The sequence below is a fragment of the Vigna radiata genome, chromosome 8, assembly GCF_000741045.1.
Source record: "Vigna radiata var. radiata cultivar VC1973A chromosome 8, Vradiata_ver6, whole genome shotgun sequence".
Taxonomy (NCBI): domain Eukaryota; kingdom Viridiplantae; phylum Streptophyta; class Magnoliopsida; order Fabales; family Fabaceae; genus Vigna; species Vigna radiata.
In genome coordinates, this window is record NC_028358.1 from 9,132,952 (window position 1) to 9,160,606 (window position 27,655).

At 32.6% G+C, this 27,655-nt stretch overlaps 1 protein-coding gene across 4 annotated transcripts in view; it reads left to right on the top strand.

Moving 5' to 3' along the window:
* Positions 1 to 2,046: 2,046 nt before the first annotated feature.
* The window catches only part of LOC106770788 (ubiquitin carboxyl-terminal hydrolase 13), a 38,391-nt gene continuing 12,782 nt past the window's right edge, over positions 2,047 to 27,655 (top strand). Inside the window, exons 1-21 of one of the 4 annotated variants that reach the window (XM_014656588.2) lie at positions 2,047 to 2,243; positions 2,409 to 2,487; positions 3,071 to 3,234; positions 3,349 to 3,506; positions 7,401 to 7,663; positions 7,758 to 7,976; positions 8,083 to 8,191; positions 8,278 to 8,393; positions 8,629 to 8,727; positions 12,157 to 12,266; positions 15,646 to 15,720; positions 21,272 to 21,350; positions 21,441 to 21,587; positions 22,737 to 22,817; positions 22,917 to 23,036; positions 23,831 to 23,953; positions 25,511 to 25,588; positions 25,717 to 25,805; positions 25,883 to 25,991; positions 26,801 to 26,869; positions 27,035 to 27,145. In XM_014656588.2, coding sequence (XP_014512074.1) covers positions 2,446 to 2,487; positions 3,071 to 3,234; positions 3,349 to 3,506; positions 7,401 to 7,663; positions 7,758 to 7,976; positions 8,083 to 8,191; positions 8,278 to 8,393; positions 8,629 to 8,727; positions 12,157 to 12,266; positions 15,646 to 15,720; positions 21,272 to 21,350; positions 21,441 to 21,587; positions 22,737 to 22,817; positions 22,917 to 23,036; positions 23,831 to 23,953; positions 25,511 to 25,588; positions 25,717 to 25,805; positions 25,883 to 25,991; positions 26,801 to 26,869; positions 27,035 to 27,145 — 2,361 coding nt within the window. In that variant the 5' untranslated portion in view covers positions 2,047 to 2,243; positions 2,409 to 2,445. The remainder of the gene's footprint in view (positions 2,244 to 2,408; positions 2,488 to 3,070; positions 3,235 to 3,348; positions 3,507 to 7,400; positions 7,664 to 7,757; positions 7,977 to 8,082; positions 8,192 to 8,277; positions 8,394 to 8,628; positions 8,728 to 12,156; positions 12,267 to 15,645; positions 15,721 to 21,271; positions 21,351 to 21,440; positions 21,588 to 22,736; positions 22,818 to 22,916; positions 23,037 to 23,830; positions 23,954 to 25,510; positions 25,589 to 25,716; positions 25,806 to 25,882; positions 25,992 to 26,800; positions 26,870 to 27,034; positions 27,146 to 27,655) is intronic. The other 3 variants (XM_022784621.1, XM_014656589.2, XM_022784622.1) reach the window with 3 other exon arrangements.

Sequence of the window (27,655 nt, forward strand, 5' to 3'; positions counted from 1 at the left end):
TTGCAAATCAAATAAATCCAATTCAGTAAACAATCTATTGTCACGTCACTTATATCATTCTCCCACGCATACTTGATTTTAATATCGTCCACTTAAATTAACAGAAATCTATAATTCATTCAATTTTTTACATTCAATTACTAATTGAAAGATTTTACAATAAAAGGACTTAACTGAAAAAATCTTAAAAAAAATATTCTAAATGATTAAACTTATATATTAATCACCATCTTTGTACCCTTATATTAATCACCATCTTTGTACCCAATATTATCTATATCCAAACTCATACTTAAGTAATGTTAGGATTATTTTTTAATCAAATGGAAAGTGATTGGAAAAATATTCAATGATAAGTTTATTTGTCATCCTTATTAATAATATTTCTAGAATTAGTTTAAAAATAATTCAAAAAATATTTAATAAAAATATCGGTATAGTATTTATATAAAATTTAAATTTATTCTTAATTTAAAATTACTATACTTTAAAAAAAATTAAGACTGAATTATATCAAAATGACAAATAAACTAAAGTAAATATAAAACAATGATACCTGGCGCAAACATTCACATACATACGACATTACTACTACGACATTACTACTACGACATTAAACTTGATATATAGACAATTTGTTTTATAAATTAAAATAAAAATGAAAATAAAAAGTATAACAAAAAACAAAAACAAAAAACTATGAACCGATTAAATTACATTTTTTTTTTCAAAAATTAAGGTCTAATTGAATAAATACAATTAGGAGATCAATTTGAAATATTTTAATAAATTTGAAAAAAAAAATTTAAACCAAATCCTTCATTTATATTATTTATTTTTGTTAATGTTTTTCTATTTTACATTTAGAAAACTTTGTTTTCAAGTTGAATATATTATTTTCATGTCATGAAATTCCACATAGACTAATCAAGATAGTACACACTCATATAAATTGTGGATAAAAGATTTTTACAATTCTAAAGAATTAAAATTTAAATTGCTTATAATTGAATTCATTATATTTTAAAAATATTTTATTTAAAAAATAATAATTAAAATATCTTATATTTTAAACACAAAATAAAATATCTTTTTTTACCATATTATGTGTTGTTCTTGATAATTATACAGTTGTTTTCAGAAGTCAGCATACTTATTTCGTGTACTTTTAATTTATAAAGTCGAAAACATTTTGATTATAAAATTTGTTTAAATAAAATGAAATAAACACTTATTATTAACGCTACTGGAAATGTTAGCGATTTTAATTTTTTTTTTGGCAAAACTAATAAAAAAATATTATTAAAATTTATATTGAATTTATAAAGAAATATATATATATATATATATATATATATATATATATATATATATATATATATATATATATATATATATAAAGTCAATTATAAATAAATTTTATGAATTTTATTATATTATAATTAAATAATAGGGATTCCAAATTTTGATCAAAATAAAAGAAACATCATAATACATTATTTTAATTTTTATTTAAAAATATGATTATAACTATAAAATAAAAGCATTTCCATTTCTATGGATGATTTTAATGGAAATTAAAAAGTTAATTAATGAATGTAAAGAAAGAAAGGTAAGAGAGGTGAAAAGGTATATAAAAAATAATTATAAAAATACAACCTTAAAATGAAGATAAAACATGTATACAATTAGTTATAGGATATTTTAATTTTTTCACGAAAATCATAATTTTAATTGTAATATAAAATAATTTCAATTTTTATAAGCAATTATTTTAGATAATAAAAACTAAAAATTTGATTAATAAATATAAAGATGTAAAAGGTAAGCTGAGATAACAAAAGTATATAACAAGAAATAGCTGTAAAATATATTTCTCATTAATTGTTATAAATTAGGGATATTGAAACACCATCTATATATTATATTTAATTATCATAAATTTTAATTATATAAAAGCAAATGTATGTGATTCTATAAATAAAAACATCTTAAAATTTAGTTTTGATGAAAAAAAAGTACATTTGTAAAACTCAGAATGGGGTTTATTGTTACGAAATTCCGGAAACATCCCCTTCCGTGCTAAAGCAACCCTTGTACTGAAGTCACTGTTTGTTTCTTTCCATCACTCGCTCTGACTCGTCTTCTTCCCCCTCTCTTTTATATACATTACAATTCTCGGTTTACGAATTTTTGCATCTCTTTCTTTCAACATGACTCTAATGACTACGTCTCCTTTCGATGTAAAGGAATTATTTGTTTTCTTTCTTTTACCTTTCAATTCAATTCGATTGCATTCTTTATCCTGTTTTTGGTTCTATTTCTTTTCATTTTTATTTTGCGGTTTGTCTGTTGGAAGATTGCTAGGGTTTTGACTTATATGTTTCATTTTCTTCCGTTGCATGAAGCGCCAACAACCGCAGCCATCGCCGCAGCAGCAGCCGCATGATGAGATTGAGGTTCCTCCCGGTCCTGAACCTATGGAAGGTAATTCTTGAATTTCGATAATGCTCATTGTTGAAGACTCAGTGAATGACTGGTTGCATCACATTGAATTTGTTATTTAATCATAATGTGTGAAGTTGTGGGAAGTGGCTGTTGCAATTCTTTATGAATGTTTAGAAAGAGGAATTCGAGTGAAATAGGCAGCATTTTTGCAATGAGCAATGAAATGGAAAATATTTTTCTTATAGTGGGGCTGGTGACGATCGAGCTACATGCACTAAGGTTAGTGTGAGTGCGTAAAGGTTGGTTAGATTGAATGAATGAACGTTATGAAAATTCAAGCTGTGACCTATGTTGATTTTGATGTCTTGTGTTGATTTTATTATCAGGACTAATGTTATGTGTTGTGAGGTAGCATTGAAGTTGCTATGTTTTTTGAGTTTTGAGTATAAGCTTTATTTTAAGTGGTGCTTCTTTTTGTTTGGGATGGAAGGGTAAGGTAATTTTTGGGACTCTTTTTCCCACGTGGTTTGTGAAATTAACAAACTTTTATTTATTTATTTATTAAAATTTGGTCTAACTGAGTAGTCATTATGTTTGTTTTTATTCTTATTATTTTGTATAGTGTTTCTTTACTTTTTCAATTTCAGCAGCAGAAAGCACGAGTATAGTGGCTGCTCCATCATTGGATGATACACCATCTGCGAAATTCACCTGGACCATTGACAATTTTTCAAAACTTCCTCACAAAGTCTTCTCTGATGTTTTCTGTGTAGGGGGCTTTAACTGGTATGTTCATTTCTACCCTTATCCATCGATGTCTAATGTTAATTACATGTGTATGCGTGTCAAGTTATCCTTATTATGAATGTTGTTTTAACTGACATTAGTTTAAATGAGCAGGCGGGTACTTATCTTTTCAAAGGGAAACAGTGTTGACCATCTTTCAATGTATGTAGATGTTGCAGATGCAGCTAATTTGCCTCACGGTTGGAGTAAACATGCCCAACTTAGTTTGACTGTTGTTAATCAAATTCATAGTAACTTTTCAATAAGAAAAGGTAATATTGCTGCGGACCGTATTCTTTGAGAATTTTTCTCTTTTCCAAGTTGAATTACTAAAGTAACAAAAATTATATTCCTCTTTCCAATATGGGATATTATGTTTGTGAGAACTAACATAGTGGTTCTGTTTGTGGACAGCTAATAATTTAAGGTAGAGATCTCTGTTGCAGACCTAAAAAATATTGGGGATTGAGTTTTGTCAAATTGATGCCATCTCAGAATTGTTCATTTAATTCATATTAATTATTTGATGTGAATGAAGTTCTTGTTTTGCAATTTCATTTAAGAAGCAAACTGATGGATCTAGGGATTGTAGGCAGGCAATAAAATCTTTTATTTTTTAACTGTTTGCTTGAAGTTATTGCAGATTATAATTTAATCAGGTCACCTTAATAAGATAATTTGGTAGAAGAAGAGACTATCAATTGAAATATGAATTGTTTGTAATTGATTAATCATTCCTGGTTTATGGTTTCATAGCTCTAGGGTCTATCATTCAATTATAAAACTGTCTCTCTTGTGTAGTCAAGACTCTTGACGAGACCGTGCTTTTCTTGCCAAGAAATTCCTCTCAGCTGATGGCCTTCCTGGCTGTGTGACTTAGCTATCTTTCTAGCAATTCTCTTTTACTTCTCTAATATCCCTGAGATGTTTTTCCAACTATTGTTTTTGGCATAGCTCAATTTTTATGTTTTTTATTTACGGGTCAAGGGAGAGTATAAAAAATCTGAGAAATATCTTATGATTTTATTTTTATATCTTTAATGTTTTAGAGATTTGGTACTGCGACTCTGAAGCCCAAGTGAAATCCACTATGCTCAACACTTCCCACACTTTTATTTTTCAAATGTTATAGGCATTATGGAGAACATGATGGGTCTGGTTCTTATGGTTACTGGATGTGTTTCTCTCCTTTCTGATTTGTTTGAAGTTTTGTCCAATTTCATTCCAACATGGGTGGGTTTTTCACTTGTTACTTAAGAATTTTTTTTAATTATTTATGATATAATAATAACATAATAATAATAATAACATTAAAAAAATAGAAAGAAACTATTTAAAGCATAATATAATATATAGTAAACTAAATAATCTAGTAAACTTAATAAAATGTATCATCTAATATGATAAATTAAAAATTAAAATGAAAAATAATAGTAATGAAAATGTATAATAAACCACTTAGTACTAGTAATAAAAACTAACTAAAACATAATATATAAGCTAAATTATAGATAATTATAAATAATGTATTAGTATACATTAAAATCTTATGAGTGAGTAAAATAAAAGTTCTCTTTTACCATTCATATTTTTGTTTTAAAAAATATTAATATATATATATATATATATATATATATATAAAATAAAATAATAAAGTAAAAAGAATATAAAATACTGTTAAGCAATAATATAGTTTTAGTTATATAATACAAACTAAATATTTATATACTTATATTTGAAAGCTAATATATATTAGAGGTTCTTTGAACTGGTAAAAGAAATTCAGAATAGTGGTTATCCTGCTACTTGTATTGACTACTATAATCAAATTTATGTTTTTTAAAGTACAATTATATTTTATTACTAATGATTATCAGGCGACGAGATTTATATATTATTCACACACACACATATATATAAGAATAAGAGTAATGAATATGTATAAAATTATTAGAATAATAGTCATCTCACCATTTGCCATCCTGTTTAGATTTTACCAATATTATTCAAAATATTCTCTAGTTGTCTAACATGTTTTATGTATTTTTCAATAGAAGTAGTAATTTTCTTAAATTTGACAACTAAACATGGTTTTGTAGAAATAGAAAATCTAAAAGTGAAAATCTTTTTCAAGAAATATAAATAGAAGATGAAGCAACTGGTGTTTCTTCTATTTAAATTAACTTTAGGGTCAGTGGTAATGAAAGAATGGCTACCATATCTTGTTCTATTAAATTGTCTGGGGTGGTGATATGCTGTTATTTCTTTATCCAATTGCCTACCTATTCTCTTATGTAGCATATTTCCTATCTCCAAGAGGGGGGCGGGGGGATTAGAAGGCAGCATGATAGAGTAGTTGATCTCTTAGTTACTATCTCACCACTGCAACTCTATTATAACCCCTATCACCACCGCTGCCACCACCTTCCTTGTCATCACTGTTCCTTTTTCACCACCCTCACTGGCATCTTTGTCATAACAACTACCACCATTTTTAGTGCTACCATCTTATTATTGTCAATTTTTTCGGAGAGTCCATATAAATTAGAGTTATGACCAAATTATAGTATATAAGTGAGTACAAACCACACTTTAGAAGTCAGGTTTTTGGTATCAAAACCTATCCTAATAAGATTTGGTGAGTCTATTGTACTACCTCCTATTAGACCATAGATCCCACATTAACTAGATATGACCAAATAATAGTGTATAAATGAGTGTAGTTAAACTTAAATTCAATTTTGTGAGGTTTAGTTAAACTTAAATTCACTTTTTAAGTTTTGTCATTGTCACCATTATCATTACTCTTGTCACTACTATCACTATGGGCATCACTACCACAACTTATTATTACGTGGTCTTTATCATGGTGCATGTCAAACATTGGATATGGTTAATGCTTATCTTGCCCTTACCTTATTGTGTTCTATCTTAGTTTTGTATCCTGTAGTAAGTCCATGATGCTTTGGATATGTTTGATGATTCTTTTATCAGCCTTTGGAGGATATCAAAGGATCTTTGTCAAATGTGTTTGGAACTTTAACTTTCAGAGGTTTCATATTACCAAGAAACTTAAAATGTTCTTATTTTACCTTTTCCATGTATTTATATTATTATCTTAGGTTCGTATTGAAGCACATTTGGATGGATTTAGTTTTTAAATTTATATGATTGATTGGAAAAAGCTACTAGTGTTACTTTTTCTAATCAAACTTGTTTGGTAGTTTAGATTGATTATAATCCAAATTTACAATCTTTAACAAAGACTCTCTTTTTGTGATAAAGAAAATTTTGGAGATTATCTTTAAAAGCTAGCAAATTACGTTTTTGAGTTTACTTTTGTTTTACATTTTTCCATTTTATTCCTGACAATTCTTTCCTTTAAATACAAACCAGCTACAAGAAGTAATTCTATGTCTTTTTTTTTATTATTTTTTTTTAAAATTTTACTATAAAAGAAACAACTATTTTTGACAGTTCTAGGAAAATAATTTATCTTCACATATAAAACCAAAAAAAGAAAAACTATTTTCACATATTCAATTATAACAATAGCGAGTATTATAGATTATTAAAATAATCCAGTCTTCTGAACACATTGTTTCTTTACCATATTTCTTTCTCTGATACATAGGGAGGTTAGACAGTTAATTACTTACTGTAACAATCACTAAGTATTACATTCTGTGTGTGTTATTTTCATTTCAAATACCACAGTAATTTTGTATTTTTACTATGTTAGAAGTTTCTCTGGGTGAGTTTGTGCTAAGCTTGTTAGGTTATTTCTGTTATTAAAAGTTGACATGGGTTGGTAGAATATTCTAGATTGTATTGGTAGGATTTGATACCTGTGCATATTAGTAGGTCTACGGGGCAGATAAAAAAGGAAATTATCATCATTCAGAAAATATATTCTCTCTGTAACTAATTCTCTGCATCAAGTTTATTCTACTATTGGGCTTCCGTTTACAACGTAGGATTTTTTCTTGGTTCCCCTGAAAAACCCAAATCTATCACAGTTATACTGGATTTTGTTTCTTAGCTCTCTAATTTTAACTTGTTTTGTGTTATCCATAATGTCTTATCATCTACTCTTGCAACGATTTTTGTAGCTCCCTCATTTTCTTATTCAGAAAAACAAAGTTGATTGCTTTTCCATATTCCAGAATGTCATCATCAGTTCCATGCACGTGAGTGTGATTGGGGTTTCCAACATTTCATGCCACTTGCTCAATTGTATGATTCTGCTAGAGGTTATCTCGTGAATGATACATGTATAGTTGAGGCTGCCATTACTGTGCGTAAAGACATGGATTGGTCATATGACTCAAAAAAGGAAACTGGTTATGTTGGACTAAAAAACCAAGGAGCTACTTGTTATATGAATTCCCTGCTTCAAACACTGTACCACATTTCTTATTTTCGAAAGGTTAGCTAATGTTATATACATTTGTAAGTCTTATTTTTTAAAAGGGCAAGCATTTATATTTGAAATTAGCTCATGTATAGAATTCCTTTTGCAGGCTGTGTACCATATGCCCACGACTGAAAATGATTTGCCATCAAGGAGCATACATCTTGCATTACAGAGTTTGTTTTACAAATTGCAGTACAGTGACACTAGTGTAGCAACGAAAGAGTTAACCAAGTCTTTTGGATGGGATACATATGATTCATTCATGCAGCATGATGTCCAAGAACTTAATAGGGTTCTTTGTGAGAAGCTAGAAGATAAAATGAAGGTATTTAGTTATTTATAATAGTGTTTTATTGTTATGTCTTGTTAAAGTAGCTTTTACTCTGGATTTGCGTGCTTTTATTATGTTCTTGAGATTTCGTCTTTGCCAGGGAACTGTTGTGGAAGGCACTATACAGAAATTATTTGAAGGCCACCATATGAACTATATTGAATGCATCAATGAGGATTACAAATCAACAAGAAAGGAGTCATTTTATGGTATGCATTTTTCTTTTAGGATGCTGCTATTTACCAGACTATTCCATATTATTGGACCTTATGGAATATTGGATATTTGATTACAGATCTTCAGCTTGATGTCAAAGGCTGTAAGGATGTGTATGCTTCTTTTGATAAGTTTGTGGAAGTGGAACGGCTTGAGGGTGATAACAAATATCATGCTGAGCACCATGGGTTACAGGTAAAACCTGAACCGTTGTGCTTTTTTATTTGCCTTTTATTATCAGGCTGAACTTCACTAAATGTTTTATAGATAAACATCTCTTTTGTACTGATCTTCCTCTATTTGGTTAACTGTATTTGCTTAGTAGTTGCTGTTTCACTTGAATGATTTCTAAAGCTGTTATTATTATGATTTTTATGTTCATTATCTGGATGATTATTTTCGTGGAATGTGATTATGGTTACTCTTTCAGGATGCTAGGAAGGGTGTATTGTTCATTGATTTCCCACCTGTTCTACAGCTTCAGTTAAAACGGTTTGAGTATGATTTTATGCGAGACACTATGGTGAAGGTTGGTATTTAATTCAATAAGCAACAAAATATTCCTTGCCTTGTGACTGTCATATATATATATATATATATATATATATATATATATATATATTTTTTTTTTTTTTTTTTTTTTTTTTTTTTTTTTTGCTTTATAATATTATATTCCTATAGGACTTTTTACCATTTTTTCTTTGCTGGTTGCAGTTACGGATAAGCTTTTCTATTATAAATTATCAGTTAAAGACCTTTTGCTTTTTATTAAATGAATGATGCACCGCATTTAGTACCCATTTATTGGATTCTAAGAGCAAATGCCCTGTTTGGGCTTGTCTTTGATTTTTATCCGCTAATCTTTGTTTCTCACGAAGTTTTTATTGTTATTGTAAGCTTTCTCTCTTGCTTGTCCAGGAAATTTTGTACCATATCCTGTTGTGTACTTTGTTTAATACTTAAAGTGAAGTGATTTTAACTAGTAGTTACTTGAAGTTTGAAACATTCTATATAGTTGTTTCTGTCGGAGATGTGCTTTTCTCTGTCTTACCTTGATTTTTCCCCCCCATTGGACAGATACTTTTGTAAGTAGGATATTAAATGCATTACTAGAAGTTGGTACAATATTAAATGTATTACTAGAAGCTAATATAAGTTGTTAGAAGATTCTAGAGATCTCCTTGTAATTATTACTTTAGGGTTAAAGTTCTCTATACATAGAGACTAATGTACTGTTTCAAATGAATCAATTGAATAAAAATCTTCTTTCAAATTAATTCGTTCCAGTTGGTATCAACTCCCGATCTTGGGAGTCTTGCTTCATTTCTTCTTTACCATCTTAGTTGCAGTTCCTTTTTGGGGTTGCCTGAAGTGCACCCATGTCCTTTAAATATTGGGATTGGATTGCCTGAAGTGCACCCAACTTGTGGTTTTGTTCGGTGTTGCACCCTGCTATCCACCAGTGCTGTTGGCAGACCTTCACCGGACCTTTGTCACTGGTCCCTTGCTGGAGTTGTTGTCGGAGTCGTCGTCGGGCTATCTTGTTAGAGCTTACACCATTGTCGTCATTAGAATTGTCGTTATTGTTGCTGCTGCTACATCTAGAGCTTTTTTGTCTTATTGTTCTCTTGTAATTAAGAGGGGATTCTATTATTTACTTCAGCATGGCAGCTCCACTAAGCAATGTTGAGCTTCTAACTTCAGAGATACATACAATATGTGATGAAATTGAAGTTTGAAATCTTGGATGGAGTCCACCAGTAAGTCACCTTTTGGTACTTGCTCTCTAGCTATGAATAGTAAGAACTTAAATTCATCTTTTAATGTTTCTAAAACTTTATGTATGGACTCTTGGATTCTGGACTCTCGGACCACATACTATATGACCTCTCATTCATCTCTTTTAACATCATATGTTTCTCTTTTCGGTAACCATATTATTGTTGCCAATGGGACTCATATGTCAATAACTGGACGTGGTAATGTTTCCCTTTTGCCATCCCTCAACCTTAAAGACGTTCTTTATGTTCCAAACCTTTCTAATGATCTTATTTCCATTAAGAAACTCACCCATGACCTAAAGTGTTTTGGAACATTCTTTCCTACTCATTGTGTTTTCTAGGATCTTGCCATAAGGAGGACGATTGGAATTGTTGAGGAACGAGGAGGGTTGTATTGTTTTAACAACTAGGGATCTAAAGATAATATTACTACACAAATAGGTACCCCTTGTCTCTAATCTTGTGTTACTTTTGAGTCCTCTCAAATTTGGCTTCTCCATCGTCGTCTAGGACATCCCTCCTTTTCGTCTCTATGGTTTATGTTCCCTCCTTATTTTCTAAATAGTTTGTTAAGTCATGTAAATGTGATGTATGTCAACTTGGAAAACACCGTTGTGGCACATATACTCCTAGTAATACAAAGAGTGTTCAACCTTTTGATTTAATTCATTCTAACGGTTGGGGGCTTGCATGAAACAATAGTATTTCTAGTGCTAAATGGTTTGTTTCGTTTATTGATGATTGTACTTGTGTTACATGGATTTTCCCCATGAAAGAAAAATATTAAGTTTTTACTTTATTTGTCAAATTCTTCCATATGGTAAAACATAATTTCGGAAGTCAATTAAACGTTTCCATTTTGATAATCGGAGGGAATATGTAAGTCATGACATGTCTAAATTCCTTTCTGAAAATGGTGTTGTTCATGAATTACTTGTGTGAATACACCCTAACAAAATGACATTGTTGAAAGAAAAAAAATAGGCATCTTCTTGAGGTGACACAAATACTTATTTTCCAATGCATGTCCCTAAATCTTATTCCCTACAGCCTATCATATTAACCAATTACCCTCTCAAGTTCAGGATGGTCTGAGTCCTATTGAGTTCATATCTTCCTTCTTTCCATCTGTTCCTTTTCTCTTTAGTCTTCATAGTTGAGTATTTGGATGTGTTGTGTTTGTCCATATTCATAGTTAATTTTGTAGAAAATTAGATCCTAGAGCTGTTAAAGTATATTCGTTGGCTATGCTTCTAATAGAAAGGGATATGGTTGTTATCATCCTACAATGTGAAAGTTTTTTTTACCTCCATGAAGGTTACTTTTGATGAAACTGAATCTTTTTTACGAACATCCTGAACTTCAAGGGGAGAGTTCTTTTGAAGCTAAGGCTTTTGGATCTTTTGAGTCATCTTTTACCTCTTTCATATAAGAACCATCTCGTACTACTCTTGGTATGCCTGGAACATCTCATATGGACATCTTTAAAGCTGCTCCTAACAAGGCCTTCTTTACCTCCAAGTCTAGTGCAAAGGCTGTGTTCCAAACTATGACACAAGGGGTGTGTGAATTGTTATGGCGGAGAATTATTCTAAATGATCTTAATGTCGCATGTGAAGAAACTATGATCACTTACTAAGATAATAGGTTAGCTATTAGCATTGCTCAGAATCTAGTTCAGCATGAAAGGACCAAACAAGTAGAGATAGACCGACATTTTTTTAAATAGAGACTAGATTGTGGTCTTATCACTACTTCTTACATCCCATATGGGCTTCAGCTAGCAAATTTGTTTACAAAAGGTCTTCCTAATGAGTGATTTCATGATCTCACATGCAAGTTGGGAATGATAGATATCTATTCACTAGAGGGGGGGTGTTTTAAGAGGATATTAAGTGCATTAGTAGAAGTTGATTTAGTATTAAATGTATTACTAGAAGGTAATATAAGTTGTTAGAAGATTCTAGAGATTTCCTTGTAATTGTTATTTAGGGTCAACGTTCTCTATATATAGAGACTAATTTACTGTTAAAATAAATCAATTGAATAAAAGTCTTCTTTCAAATTAATTCTTTCTAGTGATACTATTATAATAATATTTTGTGTTTATTATTCCATTTGTAATATTTCTATTACTTCTGACATCTCTTTGTAACTTGGTCATTGATTGGCATCAGATCAATGATCGCTATGAGTTCCCTTTGCAACTAGATCTTGATAGGGATAATGGCAAGTATCTATCACCTGAAGCTGACAGAAGTATTCGGAATCTTTATTCACTTCACAGGTATCTTATATAGTTCATGCTATGGTTGCAATTTTTTTCTATGCTGCATTTGAACTGCATGCTATGCTGCATCATGAAACTACATTTGTGCTTCTGCTTGAAGTGGTGAAACTGGGAAGGTAAATGATTTGAAAAGAAAACCACTTCATACTCAACACCACTATAATATTTGGATGATTTGATTCAATGAAAGAAAATAAAAGCTTTTTTTGCCTTCTGTTTTTTGTTAATATGTTTTTAGACAAGTATAACCTAAAAACAAATATTTAGTGGTGGAGTTCTCATTTAAGTTTGAAAAGACTGCAGGCAGAACTAAAGCTAATTGGAGGGTTAAAGCTTATTGTATTGAAATGGGAGAGTTAAACCTAATTGTGTTGAAATGATATATTTGTCTATTAACTTACCAACTAACTATTGTATCAAAAGGATATAAAGTCATTTATCATCAACTTCCAATTTTGGTTGCATGTTCTGTATGACTTGGCTTTTAGCACATCCTTTATCTAATTGAATTAATGGATAAAGTTAAGAGATCTATAAACATGTTCTTTCTCTTAAGTCTATAAACGATTATGTGCTTTTTCTGGTTAGTATAATCTTTCTTGTTTTTGGCTCTTGACATGGAATCAATGCATTCTAGCATTGTGGTGAGGAATTCTATTCTTCTAAATTGACGTTGAACTTTTCGGGCATGTTCATATTTTGTGCTTCATATCCAAATAGCGTTTGTGAGGAATTTGTTTAGAGTTGTTATAATCATTTACATGTATTTATCCAACATTCTAAGCATTTTGGATTTTGGTTGTTGAAAGAATTGATAGTATTAGTGTTATGTTTGTTGTTTGTTTTAATTGTCCCATCATGGCTTTGTTTATTTTCTTTTTTAATTTATAATGGAGACATTGTTGGCGTTGCTGCTCAGGAAGTGGCAAAAGCTGCTGTTTTTAGGGGATATAGTGGGATAGGTTGTGGTGTGTATGTCAAAACAGTGAAGAAGGGTGAAGACAGAGGAAAGAAAGCAGAATATGGTGGGAACATGGTGACTATTATGGCTGGAAATAAAGTAGAAGATGCAACTTCTTGAGTGGGGAAAAATTCATCCAAGAATTCAAGATATGGTTGTCACAAACATATAAAACACTAGAAGACCAATGGCAGACATATTTCTTTGCAGGGCTGCAATATAACATTCAGAGTAAATAGTTAGCTCAACATGATGATGATGAAGAAATTGGAATGTCAGATCAACAAGTTCTTTCCTTTTTAGCTTCTAGGATGAACAAATCTGGACAAGGAGAGGGTTTAGCTAGTGCTACTGCTATAAAAGTATAGAAAAAGTTTCGGGGTTGGAAGAAGAGAAAAGAATTCCTGATCATTCATTAGAGAATTGTTAAAAGCCAGGCCCATGTAAGTAGTCACCAGGTCAGGAAGCAGTATAGAACAATCATATGGTCCATGGGAATTCTAGAAAAGAAGCAACTCTTATCATTAATGGAACAAAAGGAGTCAACAATTCTTTCATATCGACCACCACCCAAGCCTCCAGACTTGAATTGGAGAGCAGTAACCAATGGGTTCCCTTCCTATGATAGAAGATGACCCATGAGATCAAGCTTCACGGTTCCAACTTTGAGGATAAGGTTGTTTTACAGCAGGATGTAGTGATAGGATATAATATGATAGGTTATAATGGATAATAGGGGCAGGACAGAGAAAACAGTTTATGAAAGTGGGTTGCCTTTATAAGAAGGTAGGAGAGGTCTGGTGGCAGAGCAGTTTTGGGTATTCATTGTATTGACAGGAGGTTGTTCCTGTGGAGGGAGAGTGCTCCCTTAGGAAAAGATTGTAAACACTTCATGCTTTGATTATAGAAGCAATATACATAGATATTCTTTCTTTTGTGTGTGAGTGGATACTCTGAGGAGTGAAAGATTGGTTTCTTGACAAAAGAAACCTAACAAGTACATACATTCTTTAAACAGTCACGACCTGGTGCCTTCATTTATTCTTTTCATCTTTGACGTTCAACTTCTGTTCGATAGAAGTATAATTGGTGTTATTTGATCTTAGTGGAGTTTTGAGGATATATTTCAAGCACTGTGTGGATTTTACTGGCAATAGGCTGTATGCTGGTTTAAAATTTGAACTTTTACATAGTTGTGTTGTAGATATTCTGATTTGCCTTGCAAAGTCAGGCTATTTTAAAGATAATGTTGCTCATGTTATTAATTTCATATAGATTGTGCTATCCACTCTTTGTTCCTTTGCTTTCTATTCTGTATTTAGTTGAGGGCAATTAGTTGATTCAATACAACAAGTTTTTACTGAAGATTAATGGAAGTTTTTTTTTTTTTTTTTTTTTTTTTTTTATATCAGTACATGTTAGTTGTTAGTTTTTCTTTGTTGGGGAGTTGAACCCACAAATGCTCTCACCCTCCCTTCCAAACCCTTGAAACCAATCTTGTATCTGTCAAATGTTAGTGGAGGGAGTTGAACCCACAACCTCTTCCAACTTTTACCACTAAGCCAACCTTATAGCTCCATCAACAGAAGGTTAATTGCATATTAACGTTAATTTTTTCCTTTAACAAGCACCCGTTACAATTATTAAATATCAAACATGTATTTAATTATCTAGGCTATTTACAGAGTTCAAACAAGGTTAACATACTTAAATTTTTTGTATTAAAATTGTTATTTTTTGTATTGTATTAAAATCATATATGCCAATGTTTATTAATTGACTGTTTACCCTTTAATTAATTATTAACTACAGGTCTTTAAGTAATTTGTTATTAGACATCATTGAAAAATAAAAATTGTAAAACTTAATTCCTCCTAGGCTCTTACAGCTTTTAGAGAATTTGTAACAACTTAGTTTGCACATCTATACTATCAATTAGGTCACTGCTAATCAGACCAATAACCTTAATATCTCCAAACACCCATCTTTTTAATTATGTAAAGCTTTTTAATTATCATTCTATGTGGATGGCATGAGGAAAACTGTGGCAAGGGCTATAATAAAAACTGTGGCATCTAATAAGTCGATAGGTTGGTTGATAAATGCAATGAGGTTCTGGATAAGGCGTTGAGGAGGTAGAGTGGAGGATAAATATTAGGATAAAATATATTGATTGCTGGTGATGGTCTGACAGGCAAGGAAACTTCTCGAACGTGGAATTTGTTTTTAGAGGTGCAATTTGTTTAGGACTAAATTTATAATTGATCTATTTTTGCATGATTGATGACTTTACTTGTTATTGCATTAGTTTATGAGGTGGGGTAGCCCTGAACTATGATGTAGTTTGCTGTTAACTATAGGTTTTCCTCATTGTTAACATCTCTAAAGACCTTGTCTGCACTTTTTTGTTTGCAGTGTTTTGGTGCACAGTAGTGGGGTGAATGGTGGACACTACTATGCTTACATTAGGCCAACGCTATCAAACCAGTGGTACACTCTTTTTAAGCTTTCAGTATTTGTATATGTATCATAATGTTCATCTTACTATTGGATGTGCACTTGTTTGTCATAAACAAGTAATGTGATGAAATTGATTATTATCAAGGGTAATATTTGTCAATATGAAACACAAAAATCAGAGTCATGTTTAAAAAGCTTTTCTGTTGTGAATTATGTTTTTAATCACATTTGTATATCTATTATTTGTAATCATTCAATGTGGGGAACCTAGTATGGATAATAACGAAGAATATCCCTAATTATAGCTGTACATATTTCTTTAATTACTAAGATCAAACGTATCTTTTACTTGTATTGACATCTTACCGTGCTAGTGATGCTAGAACAGTAAACATCACTATTTAATCTCTTCAACTCATTCAATTTCATTATTGTCAAATTTATTCTGTCGGAAGTTTATCATGTTGGTTAAAACAAATTTTTAGATGTTTGAAGGTGTTGTAGATAATTCACTTAGTGCTGTATGTTCGTGGAAAGTTAACTAAGTCCCTTTGTACTATAACCAGTAATGCTGTTATATGATACGGAAAAATGTGAAAATAAACTTTCAGATTCAGCACGCATGTCTTTTGTATTGTCTCACTCTCTCTCCCTCCCCCCTCCCCCCTCCCCTTTTCTTCTCTGTTTTGTGAGTGTGTTTTAATAGGAGGTACAGAGAGGATGTCTTGTAAATTGATGATAAATGTATTTTGGGTGATATAGGGATTTATTATTAATAGAATATAATATGATAGGTTATAATGTATAATAGGGCAGGACAGAGGAAACAGTTGAGGAATTAATTGTTGTTGGGAGAAGGAGGCTGCCTTTATAAGAAGGCAAGGGGGGTCTGGTAGAAGGGGATTTTTTTTTTTTATATTCAGTGTATTGACAGGAGTTTGTTCCTGTGGAAGGGAGTGTGCTTCCTTGGGGAAAGATTGTAAACACTACATTCTTTGAATACAGAAGCAATATACATTCATATTCTTTCTTTTGTGTGTGAGTGGGTATTGTGAGGAGTGAAAGATTGGTTTCTTGACTAAAGAAACCTAACAATTATGGTTTTCTAAGATTATTCAGATGATTTGTTGGGTGTCAATAATCAATATTTTATTTTTCTGTGATATGGTAGTATAATAGGGCTGTAAAAGTTTGGAGAGAAAACTGAGAAGTAAAAATATTATTATTGTGCTACAATTCTATTACACATAGTGCCCAGGGACTATGGACCAACGTAAATAAGGTTTCTAAAAAGCCCAAAACCGAAAAGCTAGTTAAAACAATACAATATATTTCAACAATCCCCCTCAAGCTGGAGCATATAGATCATATGCACCAAGCTTGGAACATATAAATCGAATCCTAGGCCCCCTTAGAGATTTGGTCAGAATGTCTCCGAGTTGTTCATTAGAATTGACAAACTCGGTAACAAGTTCCTTAGTCAACAACTTCTCTCTAATAAAATGACAATCAATTTCTATATGTTTTGTTCTCTTATTAAATACTGGATTGGAGGCAATATGAAGGGCTGCTTGGTTGTTACAATACAGTTTCAACGGCTCATTTCCACAAAATTTCAATTCTTGGAGAAGTTGTTTGATCCATACAAGTTCGCATGTAGTCAAAGCCATAGATCGGTATTCAACTTCAGCACTAGATCTAGCAACAACACTTTGTTTCTTACTTTTCCAAGATACAAGGTTCCCTCCAAGTAGAACACAATATCCTGTAGTAGATCTTCGATCAATTGGAGAACCAGCCCAATCTGCATCACAATATCCTTCAATCTGAGTGCTTCCCTTATCCTCATACAACAATCCCTGTCCTGGATTTCCTTTTATGTATCTGAGAATGCGAATCACTGCATTCCAATGGTCAACGTGTGGATTCTGCATAAATTGACTCACAATCCCCACTGGATAAGAAAGATCAGGTCTTGTTATTGTAAGATATATGAGTTTTCCAACCAACCTTCTATATCTATCTGGGTCTAAGAAAAGTTCACCTTGATCTCTCATTAACTTTTGATTCGAGTCCATAGGACTATCAATGGGCTTGCAATTTGTCAAGCCTGTTTCCTCTAAAATATCAAGAGCATATTTCCTTTGTGAAATGATGACACCTTCTTTTGACTGTGCCACTTCAATACCAAGAAAGTATTTTAGACGACCCAGATCTTTAGTCTGAAAGTGGTTGAACAAATGATTCTTCAGTTGAGTAATTCTAGTGATGTCATTCCCGGTAATAACAATATCATCAACATATACCATGAGGTAAACACATTTGTCAGAAGAAGAATGACCATAAAACACTGAATGATCTGTCTCACATCTTTTCAATCCAAAATTTTGCACAACCCGACTAAATTTACCAAACCAAGCACGAGGTGATTGTTTCAAGCCATAGAGGGAACGTCGTAATTTACAAACTAACCCAGACTCCCCCTGCGCAACAAACCCAGGAGGTTGCTCCATGTATATCTCCTCTTCCAAATCACCATGAAGAAAGGCATTTTTAATGTCCAACTGGTAAAGTGGCCACTGACGAATGGCAGCCATAGCAAGCAAAATACGAACTGTACTGGTTTTAGCCACAGGAGAAAAAGTATCACAATAGTCAATGCCATAAACTTGAGTATATCCCTTAGCTACTAGACGAGCTTTTAGACGATCAATTTCTCCAGTAGGACCAACCTTAATAGCATAAACCCATCGACAACCAACAGGCTTCTTACTAGGAGGAAGAGGGACAAGGTCCCAAGTACCATTGTGGTCAAGGGCCTGCATTTCATCAACCATGGTTTGACGCCATCCAGGATGATCAAGTGCCTCATGAATATTATTAGGAGTCTTAAGGGAGGATAAGGAGGAAACAAAAGAGAAATAGGAAGGAGACAAATGATGATAACTCAAAAAATTATAAACAGGATATGGATTACGAGTAGAACGAATACCTTTCCGAAGGGCAATGGGCAAATCATTATCTGAGTCAAGAGAAGACGAGGAGGATGAAGGATCCATGGTCTGGGGATCTGATGGAGGAGGAGATGAGTCTCGATGATCTTCATTGTTCTGAGTTTGAGATTGTCTCCGACGCTGATATGTGAGAAGAGGTGGAGGAACAATGTCATTCACATTTTGAGTTTGAGGTACAGAAGCAGGAATAATCAAAGGATCACATGATGGTAGAGGAAACATTTGTTGAACAGATGAACGATCCTCCATGGAGGACAAGAAAAAGGGTGTATCCTCAAAGAATGTGACATCAGCAGACATATAATATCTCTTGGTGGAGGGAGAATAACATTTATACCCTTTCTAAAGACGAGAATATCCCAAGAAGACGCACTTAATAGCTTTTGCGGATAGTTTATCAAGACCTGGAGAAACATTATGGACGAAACATGTACACCCAAATACACGTGGGGAGACATGGTATAAAGTATCGTTTGGAAAAAGGATAGAATGAGGAATCTTATTCTCAAGAGAGGAAGAAGGCATCCTATTGATTAGAAAACAAGCAGTGAGGACTGCATCGCCCCAGTGATGCACAGGAATATTAGTATTCAACATCAGAGAGCGTGCAGTTTCAATGAGATGTCTATTCTTCCTATCTACAATACCATTTTGTTGTGGAGTGTGAGGACATGTTGACTGATGTAGAATTCCTTGGGAAGATAAGAATGAAGAAAACGCTGTAGAAAAATATTCCTTAGCATTATCACTACGGAGGATTTTAATTATCTTCCCAAATTGGTTCTTAATTTCATTAACAAAGGACACAAATATGGACAAAAGTTCAGATCTCTCTTTCATTAAATAAACCCAAGTACATCGAGAGAATTCATCAATGAAGGTTACAAAATAATTAAAACCAAAAGAAGTAACACGACTTGGTCCCCAAATATCAAAGTGAATAGTTGAGAAAGGAAAATTACATAGTGTCTTAGACTTTTTAGGATAAGAAAATCTAACATGTTTTCCTAACTGACACGATTCACAATCTAAAACTTGAATGTTCTTGAGACTCGGAACCATCATCTTCAACTTGGATAAACTTGGATGGCCCAACCGATCATGCAAAAGTTTTGGGGATGAAGTGACAAAACAGGAAACTGAAGAGCTATGTTTCAAAAAATAAAGTCCTCGAGACTCATGTCCTTCTCCAATCAGGCGACCCGTACCATGTTCCTGTATAACAAAGGAATTAGCAGGTAAAGGTTACAGAACAATTTAAGGAACGAGTCAATTGGCTCAAGGAGATTAAATTGTAAGGACAATGAGGAATATACAAAACAAAATTTAAATTTAGTGAAGGAGATAAGGAAACTCTTCCAATTCCCTGAGATGCAACTTTGGATCCATTGGCAACAGTAATGAAATGAGGATTTTCTGAGAGGACATGAAAGAAAATGAAGAAATATTACCAGAGATATGGTCTGAGGCACCTGAGTCAAGGATCCATGGATTGTGACCTTCCACAGATTGAGATATGCAGGCAATTGACACATTGGACATGGAGGAGGATTGGTCAGGATTAGAAGATTTTNNAGACTTATACTTCAAAAATTCTTGGTACTCTTCATTTGAAATTTTGGNTTCGAGATCATCAGATTTAAAAACATGAGCAGCTTTGTCTGGATATCCATGTAAGGCATAACATTTCTCTCGAGTATGGCCTATTCTCTTACAATATGTGCATTGAGGACGCATACCACGACCACCACATCCTCCTCGATTGCTTCTGCCTCCTCCTCTTCCTTGTGGTGCTACCATAGCTGATGTTTCAATACCACCAATTGAACTTTCGTTTTTAACTAATGAAGGCACCCGAAGGCGTCGAGAGAAGGATGAGGCGGCGACCACCAGGGATGGGTCGCGCTCGTCGAGGCGCACCGAACCCTTGACTTCGCCAGAGAAAAGGCTGCGCCGGTGACGGCGCCGGCGGCGGATGGCGGCGGAGGCGACGGCGGATGTGGCGGCGGACAAAGCCTAACTGGCTCTAGATACCATGTAAAAGTTTGGAGAGAAAACTGAGAAGTAAAAATATTATTACTGTGCTACAATTCGATTACACATAGTGCCCTATTTAAGGGACTATGGACCAACGTAAATAAGGCTTCTAAAAAGCCCAATACAAAAAGCTAGTTAAAACAATACAATATATTTCAACAAGGGCATTGATATTTGATTTCCTTTTTTATTCTTTGCTTCTTTTTCAATTATGTCTTGTTAATATTGGAATTGTCACCGTTGCTAGTACATTCACAATTTAAATATTTTCTTTTAAGATGATGTTTTTCTTCTAAATCAGATTAAGATCATACAGTTTTAACATCTAAACAGTATAAAGCTGTGTAAATCTGTCTTTATAAGTGATTAATTGGTAAAATTTTCAACAACTATGTTTATGATTTTTAGACATAATGCTTGTTTGAAAGTGTCCGTGTCTTGACCACACACTTTGATGTATTTATATGGAATTAGAGGAAAACATAACTTGCTTGTGTATGTGATCCAATCTTAAAAGGTACTTGCATCAGGTTTAAGTTTGATGACGAACGTGTAACAAAAGAGGATGAAAAAAGGGCTTTAGAAGAACAGTATGGCGGTGAAGAGGAGGTAGTATTTTGAATGCCTTTGTCGGGCTTGTCTTGTATATTTTTCATGACAATTTTTCTTTGCTTCATTCTACTTTTCTTTTGTCAACAGTTACCTCATACTAATCCTGGGTTCAACAACTCTTCCTTTAAATTTACAAAATACTCAAATGCATATATGCTTGTCTATGTACGGGAAAGTGACAAGGATAAAATAATTTTTGATGTGGATGAGCTTGACATTGCTGAACACCTTAGAGTAAGATGTTTGATTCATTGATGTTATATATATTTTTGGGCTTATTTGCATTTGTTAACTAATTATCATTATTTTTGCAAATTTTATCTCCCTGTATATGTCATAATCCCTTACTATTTTAATTGGTAAATTTTAATTCATCCATTAATTTGAAATCTAATATTTAACAGAATTGTTGATGTGGTGTTTGGTAGAATGTTGCGTTAGCACAGATGTGCTGATTTGGTAGATCAATAGTTTTGTATGGTGATATAAAACCATGGTAGTTGAATCATGAATTATATCACGTATAGGAGAGCTTATTTATCGTATCCTGAATCGTCCCCTATTTTTACTTTTCGGGTGCAGTGACAGTTTCCAGAGTCACTTTTTTTCAGTGCAGTACTGGTATTAGTGGAAGTCACATTTACTAATTGGGATTTAAAATGTTTTAATCAAAATAGGCTAAAATTTAGGTTAAAAACTGGCCCAACTCCAACCCCCTGAAAGCCCTAGGGTTGTCTGTCATCACTCACATATGTACACGAGGCTAGCTTTGAGGCCGTGCCACTGTAAGGTACTGTGAGAGTTGCCATTGCAAGTAGCCACTGAAAGAGTTGTCATTATGGCATGGTCTGTTGGCTTCTTCTCCCTCGTCGTGGAAAGGAATTGCACTGTGAGGCAGCAAGAGGTACCAGGGTAAGAGATGTCATTGTGAGAGTCACTGTAGCAAGAATAGCCACTGTGAGAGGTTCCATTGTGAGTAACATCCCTTCCCATGGATGCTACGATTTGGGGCATACGAACACGATACGAGTCTTCAAGTGATTCGTATCATGCAGGTGTGGAATCGTATTGTAGGGCTCCTCTGTATCTTTTGCTGTATGACTCGTGAAATTGGAGAAGTTGAAATTTTCTTTTCTTCGTACTTCTTTGAGGATAATATTGATTCCTAACAGTTACACTAACCAATAGTCTAATAGAACACTTTTGTAATGAATGAACCAAAGTTGGACTATTAATGAAGTGGGATAATCGTATTTTGGTAACAAGTTTTGAAGGGAACAAATGTCAGAAATAATGATAATAGAGTGTAAAATCTAAGCCCATTTTTTATTCATATTTTCAATGTAAAGATACTCCCTTTAAAGGTTCAACTGTACATTTTAGATGAGATTAAAGAGAGAACAAGAAGAAAAAGATTTGAAGAGGAAGGAGAAGGCTGAGGCTCACTTGTACACCATCATAAAGGTTACAACTCTATTTTTATTTCTCTGTTATTTTTGGCCCCTTTATTAAATGCTTTGTAAGATGAGAATAAATGCCTAGTTATTTGTTCATTGGTTTCAGGTTGCTCGTGATGAAGACTTGCGTGAGCAGATTGGGAATGATATATTCTTTGATCTTGTGGATCATGATAAAGTTCCAAATGTTCGTATTCAAAAACAAATGCCGTTTTTAGATTTCAAGGTATGAACTATAATTTATTTTGTCATATGCAATAAGCTTGGTGCATGTGAATTATGTCTCTGGAACCTCAGGAATTAGGGTATTGTTAGAAATTACACACACATCCACACATGCACTTTTTATGTGTACACATAGACACAAGTACACACATATGTACTGTAATTAGTGAACTTGAGCTATATGTAGTTATTTAATTTATCTAAAAAAATTTGATTCCTTTTTGCCGCATATAACCCTTTCACTGTAGTATCACCCATTTGATATACGTTTGTTACAATATTGAACAAAAGTTTTGGAGTGACATATTATTTAATCTGTTTGTATTTGTTTGATCCACACTTGATTTTCACGAGATTCTTAAATTTTTCTCTTATAGTGCAGCAACTGTATCAAGGAACAATCTTGTCAAATTTTTTATCTTGGGACCAGAAATATAACAAGTCATGTTGACACATTGCATATATGATATCTTTAGTTTGTTTGTAGCTAGGTTTCTGATTAAAATTTATCGACATCAGGGACTGATATGTTTGTTTGATTAGCTTGTTTATCTAAATGGTTAGATTTAAATTGTTGTTGCTTACATGTCATGGATGTTATTTATATTGTTTTAGGGTTTTAGTCTCATACAGTTCCTTGCTGAATAAGTGTTTTTCAGCATAGAGTTGCGTCATGTTCATTGCATTCTTTCTCATCTATTGAAATTGATGATTGTCCTATTTAGCATCTGTTATAACACAAACTAATTTTTATTTTCAATTTACTTTGAGTCTTTCTGACAAGAAATTTATCAGGAAGAAGTTGCCAAGGAATTTGGTATACCCATCCAGTATCAACGTTTTTGGTTGTGGGCAAAGCGCCAAAACAACACATACAGGCCAAATAGAGCACTGACACCTCAGGAAGAAGCACAATCAGTAAGTACTGAAAGGACTTCCACTGCTGTTTTCTTGTATAGCTGGCTGACTGGCATGTTTCTATTCGCTTAATGTTAGGTATATTATATTGATTTATAAGCTTAGTAATTAGTGATTTTGAAGACTGATCTATCTGTCTTCTTCAGTACTGTAGATGCTTGTTTAGGATACTCCACAGGTGTCCCTACATGTGTAATGTTTGCAAAATTCAAATGTAGATATATTTTTTATCTGATAATATATAATAGGAAAGACTAGTGTTGTCAATAAATAATGTGCTATAGGTGTGGAGTGACCTTATAGTGCTACGTGACTTATATTGTGTAATGTTTTTCAACTCTTGTGGTAGCAGCTGCTTTCTTGGCAAATTGTCATTATAGCAGCTCTTACCTTGGTGGGGAAAATTTATTCTTTACTCGCCTGTTTTTTTAGTTATAGAATCCATTTGTTTGTTGCTCAGTTTTNAATATTTTTTTAATTTGGGTTGGTTTTATTTTCCAAAACAAGTAGGGTTTATGCTATGATCCGAAGAACACCCTGTGACATCNAGTTTGTTTTCAGCTACTGACCTCGATACATGATTGTTTAGATGCATGATTGTTTAGTCAACGCTGGGCTCTGTTCTCCCTTTGGTCTGGGCTAATAAATATTACTTTGTTGTCTGTTGATGCATCACAACACAGTTCCATTAGTGTCTTATCTGTTTGCATCCGTTGCTTGTGCATCTGTTTTATTTAATTTCATGCTGCTCTTCTTGTTTTGCTGTTAATGAAAATTGTGTATTTTGTTAACTTTCTCCCTCTCTCCTTTGGTCTCTATCAAGTGTTAAGTATGTAATGTGGTCTACTCACCCACAAAATCTAATGTATTATGTTTTTCTCTATTAATTTTATTTTTATTATTTCATTTATGTGTTCTTATTCTATTAATTATGGAGCTGCCATTTATTTGAGTTTTTATCTATTTTTCCCNTTTTTTGAAATCATTCCTGTTTATCCCATCTACATTCTTTCTTGTAGAGGTTATTGCAGTATCTGCTATTCCAAAAATAATGCTACTGTAATTTGCTACTCCGGATGTGTGTTGGGGAGGGGGGTGGTTTAAAAACTATTCAGTATTATCTTTTTTTTACTTTATTGTTTTTAAATTATAGAGCTTTTAACTATAATTCTAGAGATGTAGTATTATAAATGTAACCTATTTATCTTATGAGGAGTGCTAGTAGTATACTCTCTAACACACTCTTTCTACCACACACTCTTTATAATTTATTGAAGACTACAAAATCAGGAAAAGGACATTAAAAGAGTTGCAAAATCCACTAAAATTAGTTTTCTTTTTTTCTTTAAGTTTCAGTTAATAGTGGAGATGTTTTCAAAAGAATGTGTCTAGAGTTTGTTGCTAGCATTTCTCTTATTTTTTGAGACATGTTTTTTCTAATTTATGGAAGTTGGAACACATAGTATTCTTTCAAAATTTCATTTGATTATTTTGTCAATGTTTTTCTAATAAAGATTTTTTTGATTTGTTTGTGCTGTGGTGCCGTAACTGTTGTAGGTTGGACTCTTAAGAGAAATTTCCAATAGATCCAATAATGCAGAGCTAAAGTTATTTTTGGAACTAGAAATAGGGAAGGTAATGTTCTTCTGGTAATTTAATTTTCCTGAATAGTGTGGTGGTGACCACTAAATATTATATATTCTTCCATCCCCTTCTAAGTGAGTAACATGGATATATTACCTGCACCTTGCACAATGAATCAGGATTTGCAGCCTATTCCTCCTCCTGAGAAGTCAAAAGAGAATCTGTTGCTTTTCTTTAAACTTTATGAGCCTTCAAACGAAAAGCTTAGGTGCGTGCAAGTCCTATTACTTATCAGAGGTAAGTCTACATTTTATTATTGAAATGTTTATTCCTTTCTTTCTTCAGGTATGTTGGACGGCTCTTTGTGATGTTCAGTGGTAAGCCAGTAGATATATTGGTAAAACTAAATGAAATGGCTGGATATGCTCCTGATGAAGAAATTGAAATGTTTGAGGTTAGCCAATCTTCATCTCATGCACAGTTATGTTCCATGATTGCAATATCAATGGCATGCAATAATGTTCATATTGATAGCGGTATATCTATTAGGAATTAATTAGACAGCCGGTCTATATTTTCTAGAAAAATAAATAGTTAATAAGATGGTTAGAATAATTATATTTATGTATCACCATTAAGCCTCAGCAGAGTGTAGTCTGCCAGATTATTTATTAGTTGTACCTTGTTCTGCACCTAGGTGTTTAGTGGAGTTCCTTAATATTTCATATACTTTTGTATTTTCATTATAAATAGAAGATAGTGAGAGGGATCTCTTAAGCCCTCTAGAAATATGTTTTTCTTTTTTAATCTCAAGTAAGATTATTCTAATTTCATCTGATTTGGAATGATTAGGGTCAGAATCAGATTTTTCTGATTTGACTACTTTTGGGTCAATGTAAAATCTCTCTGTATTAGAGTTTTTGGCATGTGAGAAAACAGAGAAAAGAGAAAGAGAATGGAATTATTATTGCACTGAAGGAAAAAGAAGATACAAGCTGAGCATAGATAGAGGTTACAAATGTAACAAACTAACATCCAGTTGAATGGCTGGATGTCTACATTTATATCTCTAATACTATGATTTGAATTGATCCTTTTTATTTACTTTACTTTCTACATTTTTTATGTAATTGACAGCCTATCCTATTTATGTAAATCTTTTATTCATGAATAATATACGCAAGAATTATTCTTTCTCTCCTATAGTTTCCTATCTATAGCAGTTCCTATAATCACTATTTACATTGTGTTGTCCATGATCAGGAGATAAAATTTGAACCTAATGTCATGTGTGAACGTGTTGACAAGAATTCCACGTTCCGTGAGAGTCAGGTATGCATCATGGGTGACTAACATGTTTATCGTAGTTTATATTTTGACTTCAACCATTTATCAGTGTTTTATTTTTATAATAATAATAATAATAATAATAATAATAATAATAATAAATATTTCAACTCATAGCTGACTTCTCTTGCACTGTTGTAATTTGAACAGCTTGAGGATGGTGACATTATTTGCTTTCAGAAGTCCAACAAAACTGAAAACAAAGAGCAATATCGCTATCCAGATGTTCCTTCTTTCTTGGAATATGTGCATAACCGTGTGGTATGAACTGTTTAAATTAGCATGTAACTTATTGTTGACTGCTATATTATTTTAAATTGTTGTTCCTCAATTTTAGTATATCCTGCTATTAGAAGCAAGTATACTGCATTGATTGTGAATTATAAATTCTTATCCTTAGGTTCTCTGGATTATTAATTTACTTTAGAAAGTTAGTTTCTTCTCCAAGTGGACATATTATTATTTCCCTTTGTATATATAATTTAATCATCTGTGACTGTACTCATTTGTTGTTTTGTGTCTTTTTCTAACTGTTCACGTTAAGGAATGGTGTTTGAAATAATCATAAAACCTGGAGTAGTAAGCTATGTACACTAATTTCAATCCCAACTATTAAGGAAACATATTATGATACACTATGGATTTATTATAACTAATCCTTAAGAGACAACATGGAAATGGGCAAACTAATTCTAGAGGATCATGTAAGTCATGATATGATATTTTTTTGGATATTTCCATATTTTATCAAATTGGTTAAATGGAGTTTTT